Source organism: Anabrus simplex, chromosome 5, assembly GCF_040414725.1.
Source record: "Anabrus simplex isolate iqAnaSimp1 chromosome 5, ASM4041472v1, whole genome shotgun sequence".
NCBI lineage: Eukaryota > Metazoa > Arthropoda > Insecta > Orthoptera > Tettigoniidae > Anabrus > Anabrus simplex.
The window spans coordinates 42,453,284-42,476,843 of NC_090269.1; the positions used below are offsets into that span (position 1 = coordinate 42,453,284).

Consider the following 23,560-nt stretch of genomic DNA (forward strand, 5'->3'; position numbering starts at 1 on the left):
TACAAGTGCACGCACCACAGACAGGAAACAGGAAAGAAGAAACTGAAGGATTCTTGGGGAAAGCAGAAAGAGAAATTTCAGGCGTGGAAGTGGTTATTATGGGAGATCATAATGTACAGGCCGGAACAGAGAGACAAGGAAAGGAAGAAGTCATTGGATCATATGGATATGGGAAAAAGAATCACAAAGGAGAGGAACTAGTGGACTTCTGTGAAAGGAACGGACTTATAGTGGGGAATACATAGTTTCGAAAGAAAAACAGCAGGAAAATTACGTGATATGGGTGGGGTGACAGAAGAACAAAATCAGTAATTGACTACTTTTTGGTGGAAAGGACTAATCGCAGGAAGTTTTACCAGGAGAAGCATTTGATGGGAATCACAGAGTTGTGGTGGCAAAATTACAATTGGGAAAAATGGAAAAACTGAAAGAGATAAGAAAAAGCAAACTAAAAGTATGGAAATTGAAAGACAAAAATGCAAAGGAGAATTTACAGGAGAGATTGAAACAACAAATCCCAGTTACTGAAGTGGAAAATGTAGAAGAGGAGTGGGCCACTTTAAAAAAAGGCATTTGTTAGTGCAGCAGAGTGTGCTTGTGGCAGGACATCTACAACATTGAAAGAAAAGGAGACACCGCAGTGGAATGATGGAGTGAGGAAAGTGGTGAAAGAAAAGAAGACAGCCTGGCGAGAATGGAACAGACATCAAACAGAACAAAGCAAAAGGAAGTATCTCAACAGCAAATGGAGATGTAAGAAGGTGGTAGGAGAAGAAAAGAAGAAGAGTTGGAAAGAATTTACACAAAAAATGGAAACGGATGTAAGTGGCAGTAAAAGGGTGCTGTATGGATTTATAAGAAGTAAAAGGACAGAAATCAATCAATCAATCACTACTGATCTGCATTTAGGGCAGTCGCCCAGGTGACAGATTCCCTATCTCTTATTTTCCTAACATTTTCTTAAATGACTGCAAAGAAATTTGAAATTTATTGAACATCTCCCTTAGTAAGTTATTCCAATCCCTAACTCCCTTTCGTATAAATGAATATTTGCCCCAATTTGTCCTCTTGAATTCCAACTTCATCTTCATATTGTGATCTTTCCTACTTTTAAAGACACCACTCAAACTTATTTGTCTACTGATGTCCTCCCACGCCAACTCTCCACTGACAGCTCAGAACATACCACTTAGTTGAGCAGCTCGTCTCCTTTCTCCCAGCCCAAACTTTGCAACATTTTTGCAACGCTACTCTTTTGTCGGAAATCGCCCAGAACAAATCAAGCTGCTTTTCTCTGGATTTTTTCCAGTTCTTGAATCAAGTAATCCTGGTGAAGGTCCCATACACTGGAACCATACTCTAGTTGGGGTCTCACCAGAGACAAATATGCTCTCTCCTTTACATCCTTACTACAACCCCCACCACAAAGCTAGTGAAAAAGGAAAATGGGGAATTGTTAACACACTCAGAAGAGATAAAGAGAACATGGAAGGAGTATTTTGATCAGCTATTGAATGTGAACAACTGTACAGGGGAGATAGAAGCAATACAGTGTGAGGCCTCAACAACAGAGGATGATATAACACTGCGGGAGGTACAGTTAGCAATACAAAAGATGGGAAAAGCAACAAGGATGGATGAAATCAGTGTGGAAATGATAAAGGCTGCTGGACCTGTTGGTATGCAATGGTTGTACCGACTACTAAAGTGTATGTGAAAACACGGATATGTACCAGAAGACTGGAAAAAGGGGACAATAATACCAGTGTTTAAGAAAGAGGACAAAAAAGTTTGTGGCAGCTATAGAGGAATCACAAATCACACTTATATCACAGGTAGTTAAAATACTGGAAAGGATATAAGAAAGACGAATGAGAAGAAAAATTGAAGGGGAGTTACTAGAGGAACAATATGGCTTCAGGAGTGGAAGATCTACAGTGGACCCAATCTTTAGCATGAGACAGCTGATGGAAAAGAACTAGGAATATGGAAAGGATTTGGTCATGACTTTTATAGATAAACAAAAGGCATATGATAGTGCCCCCAGACAGAAGGTATGGTGAATCATGGGTAAAAAGAGACTCGGAAGAGAAATGTTAGAAATGGTGCAAGCAATGTACAACAACTGTGTTAGCAGAGTACTGACCCCAGTTGGAAAAACAGAATGGTTTAGGAATAAGACTGGACTAAGACAGAGGAGTGTGCTGTCACCTATTTTGTTTATTATGGGCATGTATGAAATTGTAAAGGAAACAAAGGAAGCCTATGGAGATAAAGAGATTAAGACAAAGTACTGCTATTTGCAGAAGATGTTATGATCTAGGGAAAGAACAGCAAAGAAGTGCAACAACAACTAGATGTACTGAAGTATGGCATGAAAATCAGTACAGAGAAAAGGAAGACTATGGTGGTGTCGAGAAGGGAAAGGCAAGGAAAGGCCACTCTGAAAATTGGAAGTCACGAGTCTGGATATTGTGCGCAGCTTTAAATACCAAGGAAGTGAATTAATGCAAAATGCTAGGGTGGACATGGAGAATAGCAGGAGGGTACAGCAGAATAATGCAAAAGTATAAGAAAATTTGTTTGGAGTAAAGAAGTACAAAGGAAAAGTAAAGAGATAATGTACAAAATGTACTATGCACCCATATGGACTTACGCAGCTGAGACTTGGACTTTGACTAGCAGGCAAGAGAGTAGGATTCAAGCCGGTGAGATGAAATTCCTAAGAAGTATGATAGGAAAGACAAGGAAATACAGAGTGAGAAATGAAGATGTTAGGAAGGAAGTTGAGATAGAAAAGCTAAATGAGAAAGCTGAAAAGAATAAACTAAGGTGGTTTGGACATGTAAAGAGAATGGAGGAGAATAGAAGTATTCCAAGAAAGATGCTGGAGGCAAAGTGTGAGGGCAACAGAGCAAGAGGAAGACCTAAAACAAGGTGGATTGAATCAGTTAAGAGCAGCATAAGAAGACAAAATTTAGACTTGCCTTTAGATTCTCTTTATCAATTTGACAGTCATGAATTGATGACTATGCAATTTGCACCTTATAAAAACCAATCATGAAAACCACCACTATTACAGTCATTGTCAACCATGATGACTGAACAATATTTGCATGTTGGTGAATCTCATTTTTGATGGACTAAGCGCTTTTCATCTTAAGAACAGAGAAGCTTCTAGATCACTCCATATCTCCCTGAAAGGAATCGATGTTGATTTACTATGCAACCCCAAAGTACTTGGGAGTGAGCTTGGATTGTGCTCTCACCTTTAAGAAGCACTGCTTCAATATCAAGCAGAAAGAATCAGCTTGGAACAATGTGGTGCCTGAATTTGTAAATGATGAGGGAGGTTCAAATGCTCAGAAGAATGGCTGATACCAATCAAAGAACTCCCTCCTGGTCATACAGAAGGTTGGCTAACGTTGAAATCTCTCAATAGATTGTGCTCAGGTGTTACAAGATGCAAAACTAACCTCTTGAAGTGAGGTTTTCACTTAGACTCACCGTTATGTGATTGTGGTTCTCCACAGACAACACCTCATCTTCTCCAAAGCAAACTGTGTCCAACTTCATGTACTATGGAAGACCTCATGCAAGCAACATCCGAGTTCCTGAAAGTGGCTAACTATTGGTCAGCAACCACATAAGTTTGTTCTTCTGCCATGATCTGTGGTCTTCTTAGACCCTTCCATTGTGGTTCGCCATTTCTAAAGAGAGTCTTCACATTAAGGAACCAACGCAGCATCTATTTTTCCAAGCACCGTGCTCGATAGGAAGTCGTCTATAGAGTCCAAATCTATCACACTGGGACCATGTTTTGTCCTTTGTTATATATTTTCCATTGGTTGTACAGTTTATTATTATAATAATAATAATAATAATAATAATAATAATAATAATAATAATAATAATAATAATAATAATAATAATAATAATGGTTGAAGTACTTTTACTGTTTTCAGAGACATTGAAAAGCGAGAATTTTGTCTGACAGGAGTTCAGTCAGGGCTCTACCATATGGTCTCAATATACAGTAGAATGTCCACACATGCATACAATGACTTATGTTAATTAAGACTTTAGAACTGAAACAAATATTGAAACAATAACATGTTCGCAAACAATAACTTACAAAGAGCCATTCACAGCATTTTCAGAGGTTCCTGAGGCAGCTTGTACTGTTCTATGACAAGTATTATTCAGGGTGCACAAGAAGCTTTGTAGGAAGGCACTTGTGCCAGCAGAAGGCATTGCTTTTTGTTGAAAATGACCTGAAAAATAAATAAAACTTCTCAGAAATTGCATACATAACATGACATACACACTCATCAACATAGAAATTTGAACACTGAGAAACTGTTCGATCAAATTCAATGTTATGTATGGTTTACACAAAAGAAAGCAATTACAAAATCATTGCATCACGGTAATTGGCACAGATTCAGATTAGACGAGACCGATTGGTAGGCCATCTGCTGTGCAATAACACAATTATAACAATAGCATAGGGCTGCATAGAAGGGCAAAATCGGTGAGGAAGGCCCCTTCTGGAACACATGAGCCAAATCATGTCAGGTATGAATTGTGCAAACTACATGGAACTGAAAGAGAAAGATGAAAGACTGCTGAAAATCAACCCGTAAATTGAGAATCGAAGAAGACGAAGAAGAAGAAGAAGATCTTTGTGCAAATGACAATTCAAAACTGTCACCTTCTTTTCCAATGTTGTCAGCAGAGAGCAACATGAAATATTATGGGCAATGCTTTTCTGGGGGAGCAGGTAATCATGATGTCAGAGTTTGGAGGAACATAGGTTAAGTGCTGCACCCTGCCTGACTTTAAAGTAGCACTCATCTTCCACGACTAGTAAAATGGTCTGGGGTAAACATGTTGAACTCAGATACATGCACTGATACAACTGAAGCATCTTATATGAAAAGGCCCCAACTACAAAATATTCCATTTTTACTTCTTTATGCCAGTTGATAATATATCGTCATTGCCGGGACAAAACCTCCTATGTGATAATATTTTTGGAGATATACTATCTTGCAGCACATACATTATGAAAAGCAATTTGGATTCCATCGGTGTCTGGTTGGTAATTTTTTTTACATCTCTTTGATATTTACTGTATGTACTGAACATGAACTAGTAAGTTGAAAGTTTATTTTGAAAGTGGTAGGATACATGTGGGAGTTTTACTGCATTCTGAAGAGAAAAAAAAGGAATCACTCTTTCTATTCAACTGCTTTACAAGGACCAACTCCCAATCAAATCAGCTAAGTTATGTGATTTTAAGAAACAGATGAATCTGTAGTGATGCTGTAATGGTGTGTGGCCATCAACAGTGTCACATGCTCTCACTCCATCTGAACACTGCAGAGAGAGGCGATTAAAAATGTTCTACCATCACTTCGACCCTGCCGACCAACATCCTGAAGGTGAAATCTTTTCCCACCAATGAGTGGTGGTGGTGGTTTTACAAGAAAGTACAACTGGGTAACCATCCTCTCTCAATACTAACCGGAAGGAAAATTGAAGAGGTCTGACACTTCAAAGAATGAAGGTATCACCAAAAGAAAAGGAAGGGTCATGAAGGGCTTGAAAATGAAAGATTCCCTAGACCTCCACATGTAATACCATCGGGGTCAGAAAAGAACAAGAGTTGACCAAGAGAGGTCAGATAGGATAGCTGAAAGTGAGGACCCTGACACAAATAAGTGGAAGGATTGCCAGGACTCAGCTAAGGGCCCTGTAGTCACCAACCCACACTCCCAAGTTAAGAGGCCCCCAGGACCCATTTAGTCGCATTTGACAACAGGCAGAGGATACCGTGGGTGTAATTCTATCTCCCCCACCCATAAGGGAAGATGAAGACAGGAACTGTCACCCCAAAACAGGCAACATTAATGAAAAGAACACCTTTAAATCAATAATAATGTTACAAGACAACAGTTACTACCATCGCAAGTTTTGGAAACACACGTTGCTAGATACCAAGACAAACAGGATTACCAACATCACAACTAGTGAACGATGTAGGAAAATAGGCTGCGATCCCTAAGAGGATGGAGTATTACTTGATGTTGTAGGGAAAGAAACGTTAATGCGATTACCCTTCAGTCCACATTTACTGACAAATTAAAAGAAGGCATAACATGAGAACAGAACAACAGTGAATAAAAACAAAAGTAACATTGGCAATAAAAGTGTAACAAAAAGTAATATAAATGAGCCACGAGGTTCACATCCATGGCTTTCAGAACACACAAAAATAACATTACAGGAATCTGTGCTGCCACACATCAATTACTAAAACATTTCTACTTTACTTTTCTTTAAAGGCGTATTTAACCTGAAAACACAATACTCTTCACACAAGTGCATGATGAAACGTAACCAGCGGAATCCTAATTACAGATGGTAATTTTTTAAAGTTACATTGAAGAAAATGGAATCTACTTTACAATTTGATTTACAAGGAGAATTAAAAATCGAGAATTTAAAACTTAATGCAGAGGCTTTTGGAGTTGTTGCCTTTCCTAAAACGCTTCAGTGAAAGACGCATAGCTCAAACACGTGTGCACTAAATCGAAACGAAATTATGGGAGGCATTCCTGGAGGAAAATTAGTTTTACATGTAAACAACCAAATACTGTATGTTAATTAAAGGAAAGGGAATTGCCTCCAAAATCAAATTATATGACTAGCTGCAGAGCTAAGGTACTACAAGAAAGGTGGCTAAAGCCAAGGTCTAAGGTAAACCCCGGATCTGAAAGGTAATTTACATATTAATCTAAAGTTCGAGAAGAGAAAACATGCTTACCCTGAGGTGCCTAGAGCTCGCTGACGGGACGACACCTGGATTGCATCCGGCTGTTAAGCCGTACAAAAACCAAAGACGGGGCAAGAGCCCTGCTCCCACCAAGGAGCCAAAGGCCAGATATTGAGAAACACGCAAAAAGCCAATCAGAGAAGCTTGCTACAATAGGGAACATGCATAATTTTCAAAAATATTTTTTTTGGAAAAGTACACCAATGAAATAGTACGTAAACGTATTACATTGTGGTAAGTTGCCTTGTTTTCTACCATTAAAAAAATATTTAAAAGTGCCTTTCCACAAGGCGAGTGAAACGGCCTCTGTCGTAAGCGGCGCGCTGTGACGTCACGATCCAGTACCGCATGCAGCTCTACCAGCCATTGTGCATCAGCCGTTACTAAAAGCCGATTGTTTATTATTCGTGATAGCGAATAACTTCAAAATGACAGAAGAAAGATTCAAAACAGCACAGTCAGACAATCTACCATGTGTAGATGTCATCATTCTTGAAAAATAGTGACTTTTGTGGCCGCAGAAATTCGCGGATAAAAAGCAAGTTTGTAAGTGGCATCTTTCATATACGTGGAATGTACTGTAACTCTTAGTATTAGGACAACAACGTAACTGGATAGAAATCACATCACTTTCAACATTTCCTTCTAGACTGATTCCCATATTAAAGAATAACATTACATTTTCGGGCTTTCAACATTAGTAAAGTAAGAAATCGGATTTCAGCACTAACAAAAACATATAGGTAGCATTATAGTACTAGTCCGCCTCTTGTGGTGTAGTGGTTAATGTGATTAGCTACCACCCCCAGAGGCCTGGTTTCGATTCCCGGCTCTGCCATGAAAGTTGAACACAAATAGTACGAGGGCTGGAACGGGGTCTACTTAGCCTCGGGAGGTCAACTGAGTAGAAGGGTTTCGAATCCCACCTCAGACATCCTCAAAGTGGTTTTTCGTATTTTCCCACTTCTCCTCCAGGCACCTAAGGCCATGGTTGTTTTCTTCCCTCTTCCTTGTCCATCCCCTCCGATCTTCCCATCCTCCAACAAGGCCCCTGTTGAGCATAGCAGGTGAGGCCGCCTGGGCGAGGTAATGGCCCTCCTCACCAGTTGTATCACCATACCCAAAGTCTCACGCTCCAGGACACTGCCCTTGAAGCAGTAGAGGTGAAATCCCTCGCTGAGTCCGAGGGAAAAACCGACCCTGAAGGATAACCTGATTAAGAAAGAAAGATCATAGTACTATAGGTCTATAATCTATCATTCCCGAAAAAATATATATTTATAGTGGAGGGAAAAAGTTAAACATGATAAAGATAAATATGACTTCGTCTAGTTTTCACAAGTCGGGCTGAGTGGTTCAGACGGTTGGCCTTCTGACCCCAACTTAGCAGGTTCGATCCTGGTTCAGTCCGGTGATAGTTGAAGGTGCTCAAATACGTCACCGTCGTGTCGGTAGATTTACTGGCATGTAAAAGAACTCCTGCAGGACTAAATTCCTGCACATCGGCGTCTCCGAAAACCGTAGAAGTAGTTAGCGGGGCGTAAAGCCAAGTAACATTAATTGCATTTGGCTTTTAACAAGCTGAGCATATCACGCAAGAAAAGTTTCTTGGTGACATTTTAGTCGTTCAATACAGGAATGTCTTCGGGTGCTGTGACTTTTCCTTCTTTTTTTTTTTTTTTTTTACGTCGCACCGTCACACATAGGTCTTATGGCAACGATGGGACAGGAAAGGCCTAGGAATGGGAAGGAAGCGGCCGTGGCCTTAACTGGTGTGAAAATGGGAAACCACGGAAAATCATCTTCAGGGCTGCCGACAGTAAGGTTCGAACCCACTATCTCCCGGATGCTTGCTCACAGCTGCACGCTCCTAACTGCACGGCAACTCGCCCGGTATTTTTACCTTTCGGTTTATTGACTTGGCTTGTACAATCTAAAACTAAGGCTGAGTTGGATATAATATTTTAAACACCAGCATCACTATTTTCACCTGTGTGCAATTATGTTATTTATTTCATTAATATTATGGTAATTATTATAATTGAGCATTGTTAACTTATAAGACCCCAACAGACAAGCATGGGTTTTGTGTAGAGATATACATTTGCTAAATTCACGTTGTTTTCTTTCATGATGTACACGCCTATTTTTTGCTATATTATAGAGTATTTAGCTATAGCCTAAATTTCTTTACAAATGTAGCCTCTTCAATAAAGACATAAATAACTGTCGCATGTCAAGATAAATTGGTATAATTAGAGCTGTCAATATGGTTCATAACCCCTTTGATTTATTACCTTGACATGGATCACCCAAAACATAGGTTAGGTTTGGAGAATACTTTAATAATCAGCATTAATTAATGCACTGTTCATTACTTTCATATTCCAAGATGTAATTGAAGCATTTAATTAAAGCATCATACATTAAAATTTAAAGTTTTACCACTAGAACAGCTGACATGGAAAAGTGATAGAAAATTCAAACAAATTCAACTTACGTTAAAATGATCTTTAAAAAAAAAAAACTGTAGACTTTTCCGATTTATCACCAGCATTTCTCCAGCTCGCCAAAATCCACTTCTCCCTAGTTTTAGCATCTTTGGAACATTTATAAATTTGTTTGGGATGGTATGCGATGTGCTATTGCACATCGGAACTATACACCATTTATAAGTTTTCTGCCTCACTGTCTGCGCAGGATTCATTTTAAGTCTAAAATATACCACTCAGATTATTATCCAATGTATAGACCTCGAATTTAACTATACCAGACACTAACATAAAGTAGAAATATGCAAAGTGTATCCTGCTTTTCACAGCACACTGTGTGTTATTTCAGTCAACCTGTACGATGACGTCAGACCAATGAGATCGCGTACTTGCGTCACATGACATTTTCATACTTTAATTTAGATTTTTATCATGTTTGGAGTTATTATTTGTACATTCTGATCACATTTTTGAATTCTGCATGAAATTTTGAATCAGATTAGCATATTTTTAATTAAAACCCCAGATCATGCATGTTTCCTATTCAGACATAAATTTTCACCAATTACCATGGTTGTAATCCGACCAATTAAAATAGTTCTTATTGTGACCAATAAGAAGTACATTTTTGATGATAAAGTCTTTCACAAGTTCTCGAACATTTCTTTTTTGACACAAAAGTTTTCATCAGCAGAAACCGCATGCGCGGTATAGGTTGCCTCAAAAATAAAGACCCTTTTAAATTTTTCAAACACATTTCAAAATTACAATAAATCTTAATAATAGTAGTAGTAATTTTGTCCAATCATAATTAACCTCCTTTTCCTGTCCAAATTAAAACTTAACATCATTCTTCCTAGCTCGAAACTTCTTGATGTCTCTGAATTAAATTAAAAAAACATATTACAATAAATTTTAGAACACAAACAAATTTCTTCGCCTTTCTTGAAAACACGTCACAGGAATGACACTTCAAACTATATGATAATAAAAGAAAACTCAAACACTTGTATTTGCACTAAACAATTATGATGGAAAGTTTTTTTTTTTCCCCTTATTTGTTTAATATCACAATGTCATAGCTAGGTTCCCAGCAATACTGGAGATAGGAAAGGGTTAAGACTGGGTAATTATTTAGCATATGACATTTACATAATAACTGATATACATAAATATCAAATCAAATAAACATTAATGATAAGGATAGCACAACCATACAAAAACTGTTCAGAGCTGGACATCTAGTTCACATCTATTTCATTGCTTCAGAGAAGACCTTCCAGCATCACCTAGGTGGGCCCCAACCATGAGGGAGACTGCCAAGGCAGTCAATGGACAACATCATGTAAAATGCATGCTGCGGACCTCAACCCTCAAGACGTCCTAGACAGGGCCAAAAGGCATAAATGTTGCTGAACACTGGATCCCATTTGATGGGGAAAACCTTTAGGAAAGAGAGTAAGGGGAGGGAGAGTAAGGGGAGGGAAAGAGGTAGGGAGGGAGGGAGAGGGAGAAGGACACAGACATCAGTCCAGTCACTAATCGACGACTGCAGTCTGCATTCACATGTAATATACTCAACAGTCTGCAAGAGGCTCTGCAATCACACTCTAGATTAGCTACCTTTCTCCATATAAATAACAACTCCCTGTATCTACTGTGTTTTGTTCTTATCCAATTCAAGATTAAACATGTTTGATTATGAAGATGACTGTAAGTAACTGATTTTCTGTTTGAGCTTCCCACAATTTATCTCCAATTTGTATGCTGCTCAAGTTGTAGCATCTTAAACAGTGAGACTTTCACAAGGATGTATGGTGGGATTTCAATCTGTTATTGCTCAATGATGGAATGTCATGATGGTCTTGGAGCTGAGGAACTCTACTGATTGTTTTGAATACACAGACAAGGGTACTTGATCAACACACATTGGGTGATGCAATTCCAGCCAGCAGTTTTTTTTTTTTTGCTAGGGGCTTTACGTCGCACCGACACAGATAGGTCTTATGGCGACGATGGGATAGGAAAGACCTAGGAGTTGGAAGGAAGCGGTCGTGGCCTTAAGGTACAGCCCCAGCATTTGCCTGGTGTGAAAATGGAAAACCATGGAAAACCATCTTCAGGGCTGCTGACAGTGGGATTCGAACCTATTATCTCCCGGATGCAAGCTCACAGCCACGCGCCTCTACGCGCATGGCCAACTCGCCCGGTGCCAGCCAGCAGTGAGAACCATGATGTTCGAATGGATCTCGTGCCAGAAATTGTGCACATGGTGGTGTTAAGCTGCATACCTACGAGCCTTATGTGGGCACTGTTAAGACAAACAGGTGCATAGAATTCTGCACAGTCCCAAAGCTGAACAAGCATAGGGTGTTTGCAGAAGAACCCCATATGTATGTTCAGTCCTCAGCTGGAAGGCTGGTTGGATCCTCAACAGCTCCGCCATCAGCTGTCATAGATGGCCAAGGCATCGCTGAAGAGGTGTACTAGGGAAATGAGGAGCGAGGTAGTTTCCCGTTGCATTCCTCACCAAGCCAGAAGTTGCTATTACATATCAGTCTGCCAAGCGCACTGAAATGTATGCAACAACTGACCCTATGAGCAACATTTTCATACCATTCATAGCAGGGACTGGCTGCATAAGGAATGGCATTAGTAGCATCGCTCATACCTCAATCACTTTTATAATGTCAGAGTCAAGGATAAGACAAGACAGATCAATGAAAGTAACAAATTGCTCAAGCCTATACCAGAAGACATAGTGCACTGTAAACACTAGGTCCTGCCAGCAAAGGCCAGATCCCCATATAATTCCACATAATTTTTGCAAGACATTATTTCTAGGACAAACTACAGTCAAACAGTCATAAAATTAATTAAGCTACACCCTCAAGTATTTGCCTGGTAGAAAAATGAGAAATCACTGAAAACCTACATATTTTATTATTTTACCTGAAATATGAAACAGTTTCAAAGAATACTGATTAATCATTCCAAACTTGCAAAGCAATGATTGATTTGCAAAATCACTGATGTTATCCAGCCCAGCTGGTGGCCACGATCGTTAAAGCGTCAACTCTATATGGTATGACACCATGGTTAGCCAGTTTGAGTCTTGTTGGTTGAAAAAAATTTCACCATGAGAATGTTGGCCTGAAGGGTAGGAGAGGTGGTGGTATACAATTTCTAATCACTAGATTGCGTGCCGAAAGCCTGGATTCAATTCCAAACCTCTCTGCAGGTTTCATATGGAGTAAGGGCATATGATGTTGCTGATGGTGATTCGTCTGTCGGATTGGGATGTAAAGCTCTGAGCATACTCCTTGGTGTTATTTGACAGGAGTAGGCTACATGCCTAGTTTCACTCTCTCCCTACCACACTGTCATCATCATCATCATCATCATCATCCCACATCCAAACACGCACGTCGTCCATGGGCATCAAATAGAAAGATCTGCACCAGGTGAGCCGAAAATGTCTTCGACACTCCTGGCACTAAAAGCCGATAACTATCTAACTAACATTGTCAATAAAGATTAAGATCTCATAAATGTTAGTAAGTACAGAAGTATAGTCTGTTGCTAAGCAAAGCAAAATTAAGCTTCCACAAGAGTTTCATTAATGGCTGTGATGGTATGGAAGCTACCAAGGTCTGAGTGGACATTCGGAACACAATTAGTGCGTCCAGCTAAATGTTATGAAAAGTGCTATTAATAGGGCTGGTCATGTTGCAATATCACTTTCTGGCCCAGTGAGGAAAGCAATGGCAAACTACTTAATTCCACATCATCCATTGTAAACTTCATTATGGTGCTCCCATCATATTCTGCAGTTTCCCTAAAACCACATAACCTTTGGTGGTGCTATCCCTCCCTTTACATATAAAATTATGATGCACATAATAATCTGTATTATGGTGGTACAACTATATACTCTTTATCTGATATTGGGATGGGGACAAAACAGTGAGATTACCAACACTATAGGCAAAGTTATCATGAAAGAAGAGATTAATTTGTAAGACATGCTCATTATGGACAGTACAGAGGACTTGATAACATCTTAGATAAGAATTTAGGAGATGAAGGTGACAAAGACTTTGACAAGATCTAGGCTCACGAGATAATGACTAAGATACAAAACAAGAATATGACGTGATAAAGGCAATTATAAAGAAAGGGTTACAGATCAGGACAAGGAATGTGAGAGTGCAGGTGATCTCAATTTACCAAATGTCAATTGGGAAGGTAATGCGAACGACAGGAAGCATGAACAGCAAATAGCAAATAAGTTAATATGGGAAGGGCAGCTGATTCAGAAAGTGAAGGAACCAACTAGAGGGAAGAATATTTTGGATGTGGTACTGGTAAAACCAGATGAGCTCTACAGAGAAACCGAAGTAATAAATGGTATTAGTGATCATAAAGCTGTTTTTGTTGTAGTTAAAAATAAATATGAAAGAAAGGAAGGTATTAAAATTAGGACTATTAAGCAGTACCATATGGCTGATAAAACAGGCATGAAGGAGTTGTTAAAAAGTAGCTATGATCGGTGGAAAACTGTAAATAAAAATGTAAACAGACTCTGGGATGGGTTTAAAGCAATTGTTGAGGAATGTGAAAATAGGTTTGTACCTTTAAAGGTTGTAAGGAATGGTAAAGATCCCCTATATTATAACAGAGAAGTAAAGAGACTAAAGAGGAGGTGAAGGCTGGAAAGAAATAGAAATGGCTGTGGAAGTAGAAGGAACTTACTAGGAAAGTGAATGTAGCAAAGAAGACAGCTAAGGATAACATAATGGCAAGCATAATTGATGGGCATACAAATATTAGTGTTAAATGGAAGGGTATATACAGTTACTTTAAGGCAGAAACAGGTTCCAAGAAGGACATTCCAGACATCATTAATGAACAAGGAGAGTGTGTATGCGACGATCTTCAAAAGGCAGAAGTATTCAATCAGCAGTATGTGAAGATTGTTGGTTACAAGGATAATGTCCAGATAGAGGAGGTGACTAATACTAAAGAAGTATTAAAATTCACCTATGATAACAATGACATTTACAGTAAGATACAAAAGTTGAAAACTAGAAAAGCAGCTGGAATTGATAAGATTTATGGGGATATACTAAAGGCAATGGGTTGGGATATAGTACCATATCTGAAGTACTTATCTGATTATTGTTTGCATGAAGGAGCTATACCAAATGAATGGAGAGTTGCTATAGTAGCCCCTGTGTATAAAGGAAAAGGTGATAAGACATAAAGATGAAAATTACAGGCCAGTAAGTTTGACAAGCATTGCATGTAAGCTTTGGGAAAGCATTCTTTCTGATTATATTAGACATGTTTGCAAAATTAATAACTGGTCTGACAGAAGACAGTTTGGGTTTAGGAAAGGTTATTCTACTGAAGCTCAACTTGTAGGATTCCAGCAAGATATAGCAGATATCCTGGATTCAGGAGGTCCAATGGACTATATTACAATTGACCTATCTAAGACATTTGATAGGGTAGATCATGGGAGATTACTGGCAAAAATGAGTGCAATTGGACTAGAAAAAAGAGTGACTGAATGTGTGGCTATATTTCTAGAAAATAGCACTCAGAGAATTAGAGTAGGTGAAGCTTTATCTGACCCCGTAATAATTAAGAGGGGAATTCCTCAAGGCAGTATTATTGGACCTTTATGTTTTCTTATATATATCAATGATATGTGTAAAGAAGTGGAATCAGAGATAAGGCTGTTTGTACAGAGTAATAAATAAGTTTATGAGCAACTGCAAAATGATCTCGATAATGTTGTGAGGTGGACAGTGGGCAATGGTATGATGATAATTGGGGTTAAAAATCAGGTTGTGAGTTTCACAAATAGGAAAAGTCCTCTCAGTTTTAATTACTGTGTTGATGGGGTGAAAGTTCATTTTGGAGATCATTGTTAAGTACCCAGGTGTTAATATAAGGAAAGATCTTCATTGAGGTGATCACATAAATATGACTTCATAAAGGGTATAGATCTCTACACATGGTTACGAGGGTATTTAAGGGTTGCAGTAAGGATGTAAAGGAGAGGGCATAGAAGTCTCTGAAAAGACCCCAACTAGAGTATGGTTTCAGTGTATGGGACCCTCACCAGGATTACTTGATTCAAGAACTGCAAAAAATCAAAGAAAAGTAGCTCGATTTGTTCTGGGTGATTTCTGACAAAAGAGTAGAGTTACAAAAATGTTGCAAAGTTTGGGCTGGGAAGACTTGGGAGAAAGGAGATGAGCTGCTCGACTAAGTGATATGTACAGAGACTTACAACAATAAAAATCTTCCACCTTTTTGATACTTTTATTTGCTTTTTAGCAAATTAATTAATTACATACAGTACATGTTTCGTTCTTTTTATGAACATCTTCAGCTGTTACATAGCTTAGGTGAATTACTAAGTTTTTAAGTACATTATAATCAGGTACCTTGTTCCTCTGAAAAACTTTTAAAATATAAATTGAATTAAAATGAACAATGAACAATGTGGTGGGTTTTATTGTTGTAAGTCTCTGTGAATAGAATTTGATACGGAAAATGAAGCTGATTTCTTGCAATAAGTTATATGTTCCGAGCTGTCAGTGGAGAGATGGCATGGAATGAAATCAGTAGACGAATATGTTTGAGTGATGTCTTTAAAAGTAGGAAAGATCACAATATGATGAGTAAGCTGGAATTTAAGAGGACAAATTGGGGCAAATTTTTGTTTATAGGCAGAGGAGTCAAGGATTGGAATAACTTACCAAGGGAGATATTCAATAAATTTCCAATTTCTTTGCAATCATTTAAGAAAAGGTAAGGAAAACAATAGATAGGTAATCTGCCACCTGGACGACTGCCCTAAATGCAGATCAGTAGTGATTGATTGTCAAGTCTGTTTGTTTTTCCTTTTTTTCACTGCACTGACACAGGTAGGTCTTGTGGCAATAATGGGATAATAAATGGCTAGGAGTGGGAAGGAAGAGACTGTAGCATTAATTAAGGTATAGCTCCAGCATTTGCCTGCTGTAAAAAGGGGAAACCATGGAAAACCATCTTCAGGGCTGTCGAGAGTGGGATTTGAACCCCAGAAATAACTGGGATAAGCTGAAGAAACTTTGTTTCAGTTATTCACTAAGGTATATTAAGGGGACCAGATGCATATTGTAGTTATGTGGGTCAGCCCCTCAATCTACAAGTAACGAGCCTGTCTCTAACCTGGAAGTCCTGGGTTTGATTTCTGGGCAGATCAGGGATTTTTACATGAATCTGAGAGCTGATTTGTAGTCTACTCAGCCTATGTGAGAACAACTGAGGAGCAATCTGACAGTGAGATAGTGAGACAGTGGCTCCAGTCTAGAAAGTCAAGAGGATTAGTCATGCTGACTGTGAGTCATTTCATAATCTGCAGACCTTTGAGCTGAGCAGCAGTGGCTTGGCAGCCAGTTTCCAAAGAGATGGCATAGAAATACTTTTGTAGGCAATGAACTTCAAAAAATGATTCTGCAAATCACAAAATGCAAATTTCTTGAGCTGGGCCTGTGGAAATAGAGTGAAATGTTTAGCTTGAATTTTGTACAACAAACCAAATTTTGAAATATTTTGAAATTTCAATTCACATGTGTTAGAAGCTAACACAGACATTTAATTTAGCAAGGAGAAGCTCACTTCATCTTCTATTAATAAATTTCTTGTCTCACCATGTTGTCATGTAATATTAGAATATAATAATAATAATAATAATAATAATAATAATAATAATAATAATAATAATAATAATAATAATAATAATAATAATTGCTATTTTTATGGTTTTTGGAGATGCCAAGGTGCCATAATTCAGTCCTGCAGGAGTTCTTTTACAAGCTAGTAAATATACCAACATAAGACTGATGTATTTGAGCACCTTCAAATACCACCGGACTGAATCATGATCAAACCTGCCAAGGTGGGGTCAGAAGGCTAATGCCTCAACTATCTGAGCCACTCAGCCCAGCAACATTCGAATGACTGGATATACTGTGCATGAGATGTTTGCAAGCATTTGCTATAAATTATAAATATGTGTGCAAAATACTGTACAATGTTTGTGCAGCATTACAAGCAACAAGATAATTTAAGTAGAACCTCAGTTCAGAGTTACAGCGAGAACACTGAATGGGTTCTTTTTTATTTATTGCTTGTAATTTTTGTACAAAGGTAAAAGTGTGATTGCACTTACAAATACATGCATCATCTTTGAGGTGCTGCTCTGAACGACAACAATTTATTTTGGAGTTCTTCAGAGCCTTCTTCATTTTTATAAGCACCAGCCATGAGTGACCCAAGGTACATGTAAAATGGTGTGGAATGACATCAGTAGACGAATATGTTTGAGTGATGTCTTTAGAAGTAGGAAAGATCACAATATGAAGATAAAGCTGGAATTCAAGAGGACAAATTGGGGCAAATATTCGTTTATACGTAGGGGAGTTAGGGATTGGAATAACTTACGAAGGGAGGTGTTCAATAAATTTCCAATTTCGTTGCGATCATTTAAGAAAAGGCTAGAAAAACAACAGATAGGGAATCTGTCACCTGGACAACTGCCCTAAATGCAGATCGGTAGTGACTGAGTAGTGATTGAGTGATTGAAATTCTTCTTCGGCACGATTGCTCGAATGCATCAATGTGCTTTCTGGCTAGCTTTTTTATAGTCCAGCTTTCAAAACCATGTCACTATGGTAAGACTAATGCCAAAGCCATTCTATCCTCAATAGAATCTGAGATCTGAAGATCGTTTCTAAGACTTGGAGTGCAACCCTACCAAGCACTAATCATTGGCAAATTTCTGGACCACTAGAACCATAACGACTAATGGCTGATCCCAACCAATAGAAATTATCCACCACTTTGATGACCATATTTTATTTCTGTTATGTACAGGTTTTTGTCAAGTGAAGATAAAAGTAATAAAAGGCTAAGATTACATGCTTACTGTGCTCTGAAATTTTGTGAGATATTCTTGTATTGCTTTTAGCCCACCTGGTGCCCATGATCGTTAAAGCGGCAAGTCTACATGGTCTGACAATGTAGTTAGCCGGGGTTGAAAAAATTTTCACAAACAGAATACTTGTATTGCTTTGATGAACCAAATTTTTGTACCAAGATTTATACTGTAACATTTGATTGATTGCAGTGGTGGTATACAATTTCTAATCACTAGACTGCGTGCCAAGAGCCTTGATTCAATTCCAAACCTCTTTGCAGTGTTTGTATGGAATGAGGGCATATGATGCTGTTAATGGTGATTCGTCCATCAGATGGGAACGTTAAGCCTTGAGCAGACCCCTTGGTGCTATTCCATAGGAGTAGGCTAGCACCGGATTTCACCCTCTTCCTTATATATCATGTCGTTCATTTTGTGTCATTAACTCCTCCGATGAGGCTGATGTCAGGAAGGGATCTGGTCGTAAAAACCTGCTATGAAGATTTGTCTCACTTCATACCAAACACCATCCAGAAAGAGGACAAGGGTTGGACACACATACTTGTATTGCTTTGATGAACAAAATTTTTGCACCAAGATTTACACTGTAACACTTGATTGATTGTAACATGGAAGAGATTTACACAGTATACACTCTGGAGCAGATTTTACAGTTTATTACACCATATCAAATTTTGATTGTTCATTAGTGTTACCGGTACCTAACAAGTATTCCAGGCATTTTCAATGAGGGTTATTCATTCTCAGATAGATAATAGAAACTCCTCAATCCCTGATTTCAAGGCTGAAAAGCCCAAAAACAAGTAGTAATCTATGCTATAGAGAGTTTCTTGAAGGAAAAACAGGGTCATGCATTTCAGTGCAATGTTAAAAACAGTGAATTTTCCATTATGTACAGTACCTACTCTTCTGCTTTTGAATTTCCACTACACATAGCTAATTTTATATGTATCTGAGCATAAATTTCTTTAGAATCATGGAATATTTTCATTAAATTCAGATGTCCGCTGATCTCTAACGTGCAGAAAACACTGGAGTTTGGGTTTTGTTTTGGTATTCATGTGGTTTAATGTCACACTAACTCAGACAGGTTTTTGGTGATGTCAGGATAGGGATGGGCTAGGAATGGGAGGAAAGCAGCCATGGTCTTAAATGCCACGAGCGATAATGAAAAACCAGAAAAAACCACCTTCCAGGCTGCCAATGGTGGGGTTAGAATCCAGAATCATCCAAGTGAAAGCTTACAGTTATATGGCTCCTACCACGCAGCCATCTCGGTAATATATATAAGAACTCAAGTAGTTCATGAAAAGGTGGTATGCTACTAAATTTTCAACTATGACTGTAAAAAGTTCTCAAGTATTTTCAAACTAACCAAATCCTCCCCAAAGTAGAGCAGAATCACCAGAGAATTGACAATGATTATATGGATGTTCATGATTGACAAGAAAAGTTGTCACAATATGAGACCAAATTTTAGAGATCAGAAAATTTGTTTATAGAAATGAATAGCAATTATTGGTATTCTAATGATTATCAAATTTATTAGACATCCATCTTCCAATTTACTTTTAAAACAAAAAAGGAAACAGAATGAATGCAGAATACTTACATTCGTGGACATATTCTTTGAGACCACGAGTTCGAACCCACATTAGGATTAGAAACAAAACTAAAGGCCACACTAGCTCCACAACACATCGGACCTGCAAACAAAAATAAATACGCTAACTATATACAGTTCTTAATTTTTAATATTTTTTTATTATTATAATGACAACACAAGAGGTACAAATACTGTATGGGTTTTTGTTTCAAAGACCTTATTTAATACTGATTTACCTTGAAGCACGTTGCAACAATAATCATGTTATGAGGGAGTCCACATCCGTAATGTAATGGTTAGCACTATTAGCTGTCATCCTCAGAGGCCTGGGTGTGATAACTGGTACTCCTAGTGATTTAAGATTGACAGGAGAGCTGTTATGAGGTTAAAAAGGTACATGCACCTCACCTCCATTAGCAGTAAGCCTGAAAATAGCTGCACCCCCTCAAGAAATAAAAGAACAGGAGTTTAGGTCCATCTCTGTAGTGTAATGGTTAGAGCTATCAGCTGCCATCACCATATCCTGGGTTCGATTCCTGGTAGTGTCAGAAATTTGAAATTGGTAGGAGGGCTGGCATGTAGTTAAAAAGATACACACAGGTATGGAGGTGTGTCTCAAAAGAACTTCACCACCTTGGGACAAGGGGAAAAATTTACATGTGAGAGAGATGCCAAAGGGATCACAAGTACAATGCAGGACTGCAAAGGTGCCTTGTGCCTTAAATTTCAACCCAAAATCACTTCCACTTAGAGAAACAGCACTCCTTCACCCTCATCCACTCAAAATCTATTTTTTTTAAAGCTGCACAGCAATACAACTATGTGTGTTTTAAGAGGTCTAATTTTGATGGCATTGGACCTGCATGGTAATGTCCTTAAAGGTCCTCTTAGAAAACAAGGAGACAAGGTGCCTTCTATGAAATAGCTCTGTATCAGTAAATGCAAGGATTCATGAAGGATAAAAAGCTTATTAACCATATCATTCCTGAGAAATATTAGTGGATTTTGTACGAGGAGACTTCAAAAAGTAAGTTACACATTATTATGGCAGGCCAAGTAACTTTTATTGAATGCTGCACTACACTGCAACGTGACACAGGTACATGACACTGTTTTTCAAAATAGTCACCAAGTCTCTGTAAACAATGATCTGAACATTCTACCAATCGTTTAATTTCTCAACAGCAAAAATCCGCTCCTTGGTCACAGAGCCATTCGAGAACCACTGTGTGAACTTCCTCATTGTTGGAAAATCTCTTCCCCTCCAGATGTTCTTTCAAATTGGACAAAAAGATGGAAATCACATGGTGCAAGATCTGGACTGTATGGTAGATGCTTCCATACCCCACATCAAAAACGCTGAAGCAAAGCTTGTGTTGTGCACGCCGTGTGGGGTAATGTCTTGTCATGCAGAAGAACAACGCCTTTGCTTAATTTTCCATGCCTCTTGTTCTTTATGGTATTGTGCAGCAATGTAGTGTTGCACAGTAAGAATCTGCATTAATGGTTGTGCCCTTTGCCATAAACTCCGAGTATACAACTCCTTCACAGTCGAAGAAAATGGTGGCCATGACCTTCCCTGCTGATGGTACAACTTTGCATTTCTTCCACACAGGCAAGGAGGTGTGTCTACATTCCATAGATGTTCTCTTTGTTTCAGTTGTGAAAGGGCACCTAGGCCATCACCCATAATGATGCAGCTTACAAAATCATTGCCTCCCATGGAGTAACACTGAAGGAAGTCCAGGGACACTATAAGCCATGTGTCTTTGTGTGCAGGCATCAGTGATAGCGAAAACAAGTTTGAGCAAAATTTCCAATACTGCAGACAAGCTCAGATGATGAAATGAGCACTGCCTATTGAGATGCGCACCTGTTGAGCAATATCCGTGATATTCACTCTGCGATTGATGCAAATCATTTTCTCGATTGCCAGGACATTATCGTCTGTGGTCGATGTCGACGGCCTTCCTTCCCAATCAGCATCACCCACGTCTGTGTGGCTTTGGTCAAATTGTTGGCACCATTTCACTATGGCTGGATGCAACATTGCATTTGGTCCATATAACACTGCAATTTCACAATGAATCTCTGTGCAATTTAGACGATTTGCGAACAAAAATCGTACTGTCCCATGTACTTCAACTTTGGAGTACATTTCCAGCTGACACGCCATTTCACTCACACCTGTTATCAGTACTATAGCAGAACTGTATCTGTAGGAAGCCCAGAACATGTACTCTTTTCTGACAATGAGCCACTCTTGTTGCACAATGGTCTTAGCGTGGGACGACATCTATAACTTACTTTTTGAAGTTCCTATGTAATATTACACCACCATTATCATCAAATCAGCCTTCCACCATGATTATATATATTTCTCCGTGAAATAAACTATCATTCAAGAAAGGTGCAGCGGATTCTAGATCACTTAATTATAAAGACAATTCTTCTGATCAACTGAGCTATGCTGCTAAGCCTCTCAAGGCTGGTTTTGAAAAGTTATCTTTGGAGTGTTATTAAAAATGACATTTTTAACAGAATTAGTATGGAAAACCCTTTGCATGCCAATTTATGATGTTAATATACAGTAACTATCATTATCTACTGCATACCAAATGTTAAGTTGTATTACAATGGATTAGGAAAATATAGAAAGCAATAGTAACTTACCTAGTGGGGACATAAGAACACACACAGAAACACACAACATTAGACTGGGAGTATAAAGATTCAATATATATATATATATCCATTACCTGTTATCACTCTCTTTTCTTGATTTCTTCCTCATCTACCATGATTTATTCCTGTATTCTGTTGTTTTTCAAAATTCAAAGATACTGTGAATCCATGATCAATCTGTGTGCAGCCTTAGAGCATCTGAAGTAATTTTATAGCACAAAAGACTGACTGAAAGCTGAACTCCACAATTAACCAAAGAATCATACACCTTGAAGATGTAAGACCAAGATGGAGGTACAAAGACATAATAAGGAACACAAGAGAAACAAAATACAGCAACAGAAGACGAATGCAATGACTGAATTGGTGGCCATGGGAATGAATTTCCATAAAAAGGAAACTTGTAGTAGTATGTAACTGCTGATGCCATGTCATAGCCACTAGAATTCCTGTTTTACGTGGAATCCAAACCATAGAGATGCGACTTTTCATTTCAAAAATCTCACGTGCATCATGTGAGAAGCCAATGACATTGCCACTTGTTATATTTATTTGTCTCAGAGAACATTACATGAGGAAGGCATATCCTGGTACTTTCAGTGGTCATGGGTAATATTGTAGCAAATATTATAGTTGCATCATGGGGCTTTCATTCAAGGTTGTCATCAGCTCTTGAAGTGCTAATAATTATCTGAAATACATCCAATGAGGAACTGACCTGGCTAGAAGCGTGAAGCTCCCACTTTCGCCCAGATGATGGCAGTGATGTGGCGTGGCAAGGCATGGATTCCACAAAGCACCAGAAGCATTGGGAAGCCATACTGATTCATAACCACAGCGCAGTTTCCCATAATGCACAGAAATCATTTGGAGCAGGGTCGGGGCCTACATATCCCTTTCAATGGCATCTCAGATGTACTCAATAGGACTGAGGT

At 38.6% G+C, this 23,560-nt stretch overlaps 1 protein-coding gene across 1 annotated transcript in view; it reads right to left on the reverse strand.

The window, feature by feature from the left end:
• LOC136874341 (phospholipid-transporting ATPase ABCA1-like) overlaps positions 1-23,560 on the reverse strand; it is a 372,334-nt gene that overhangs the window by 337,260 nt on the left and 11,514 nt on the right. Inside the window, 2 exon segments of the mRNA XM_068227760.1 lie at positions 4,136-4,274; positions 19,947-20,040. Coding sequence (XP_068083861.1) covers positions 4,136-4,274; positions 19,947-20,040 — 233 coding nt within the window.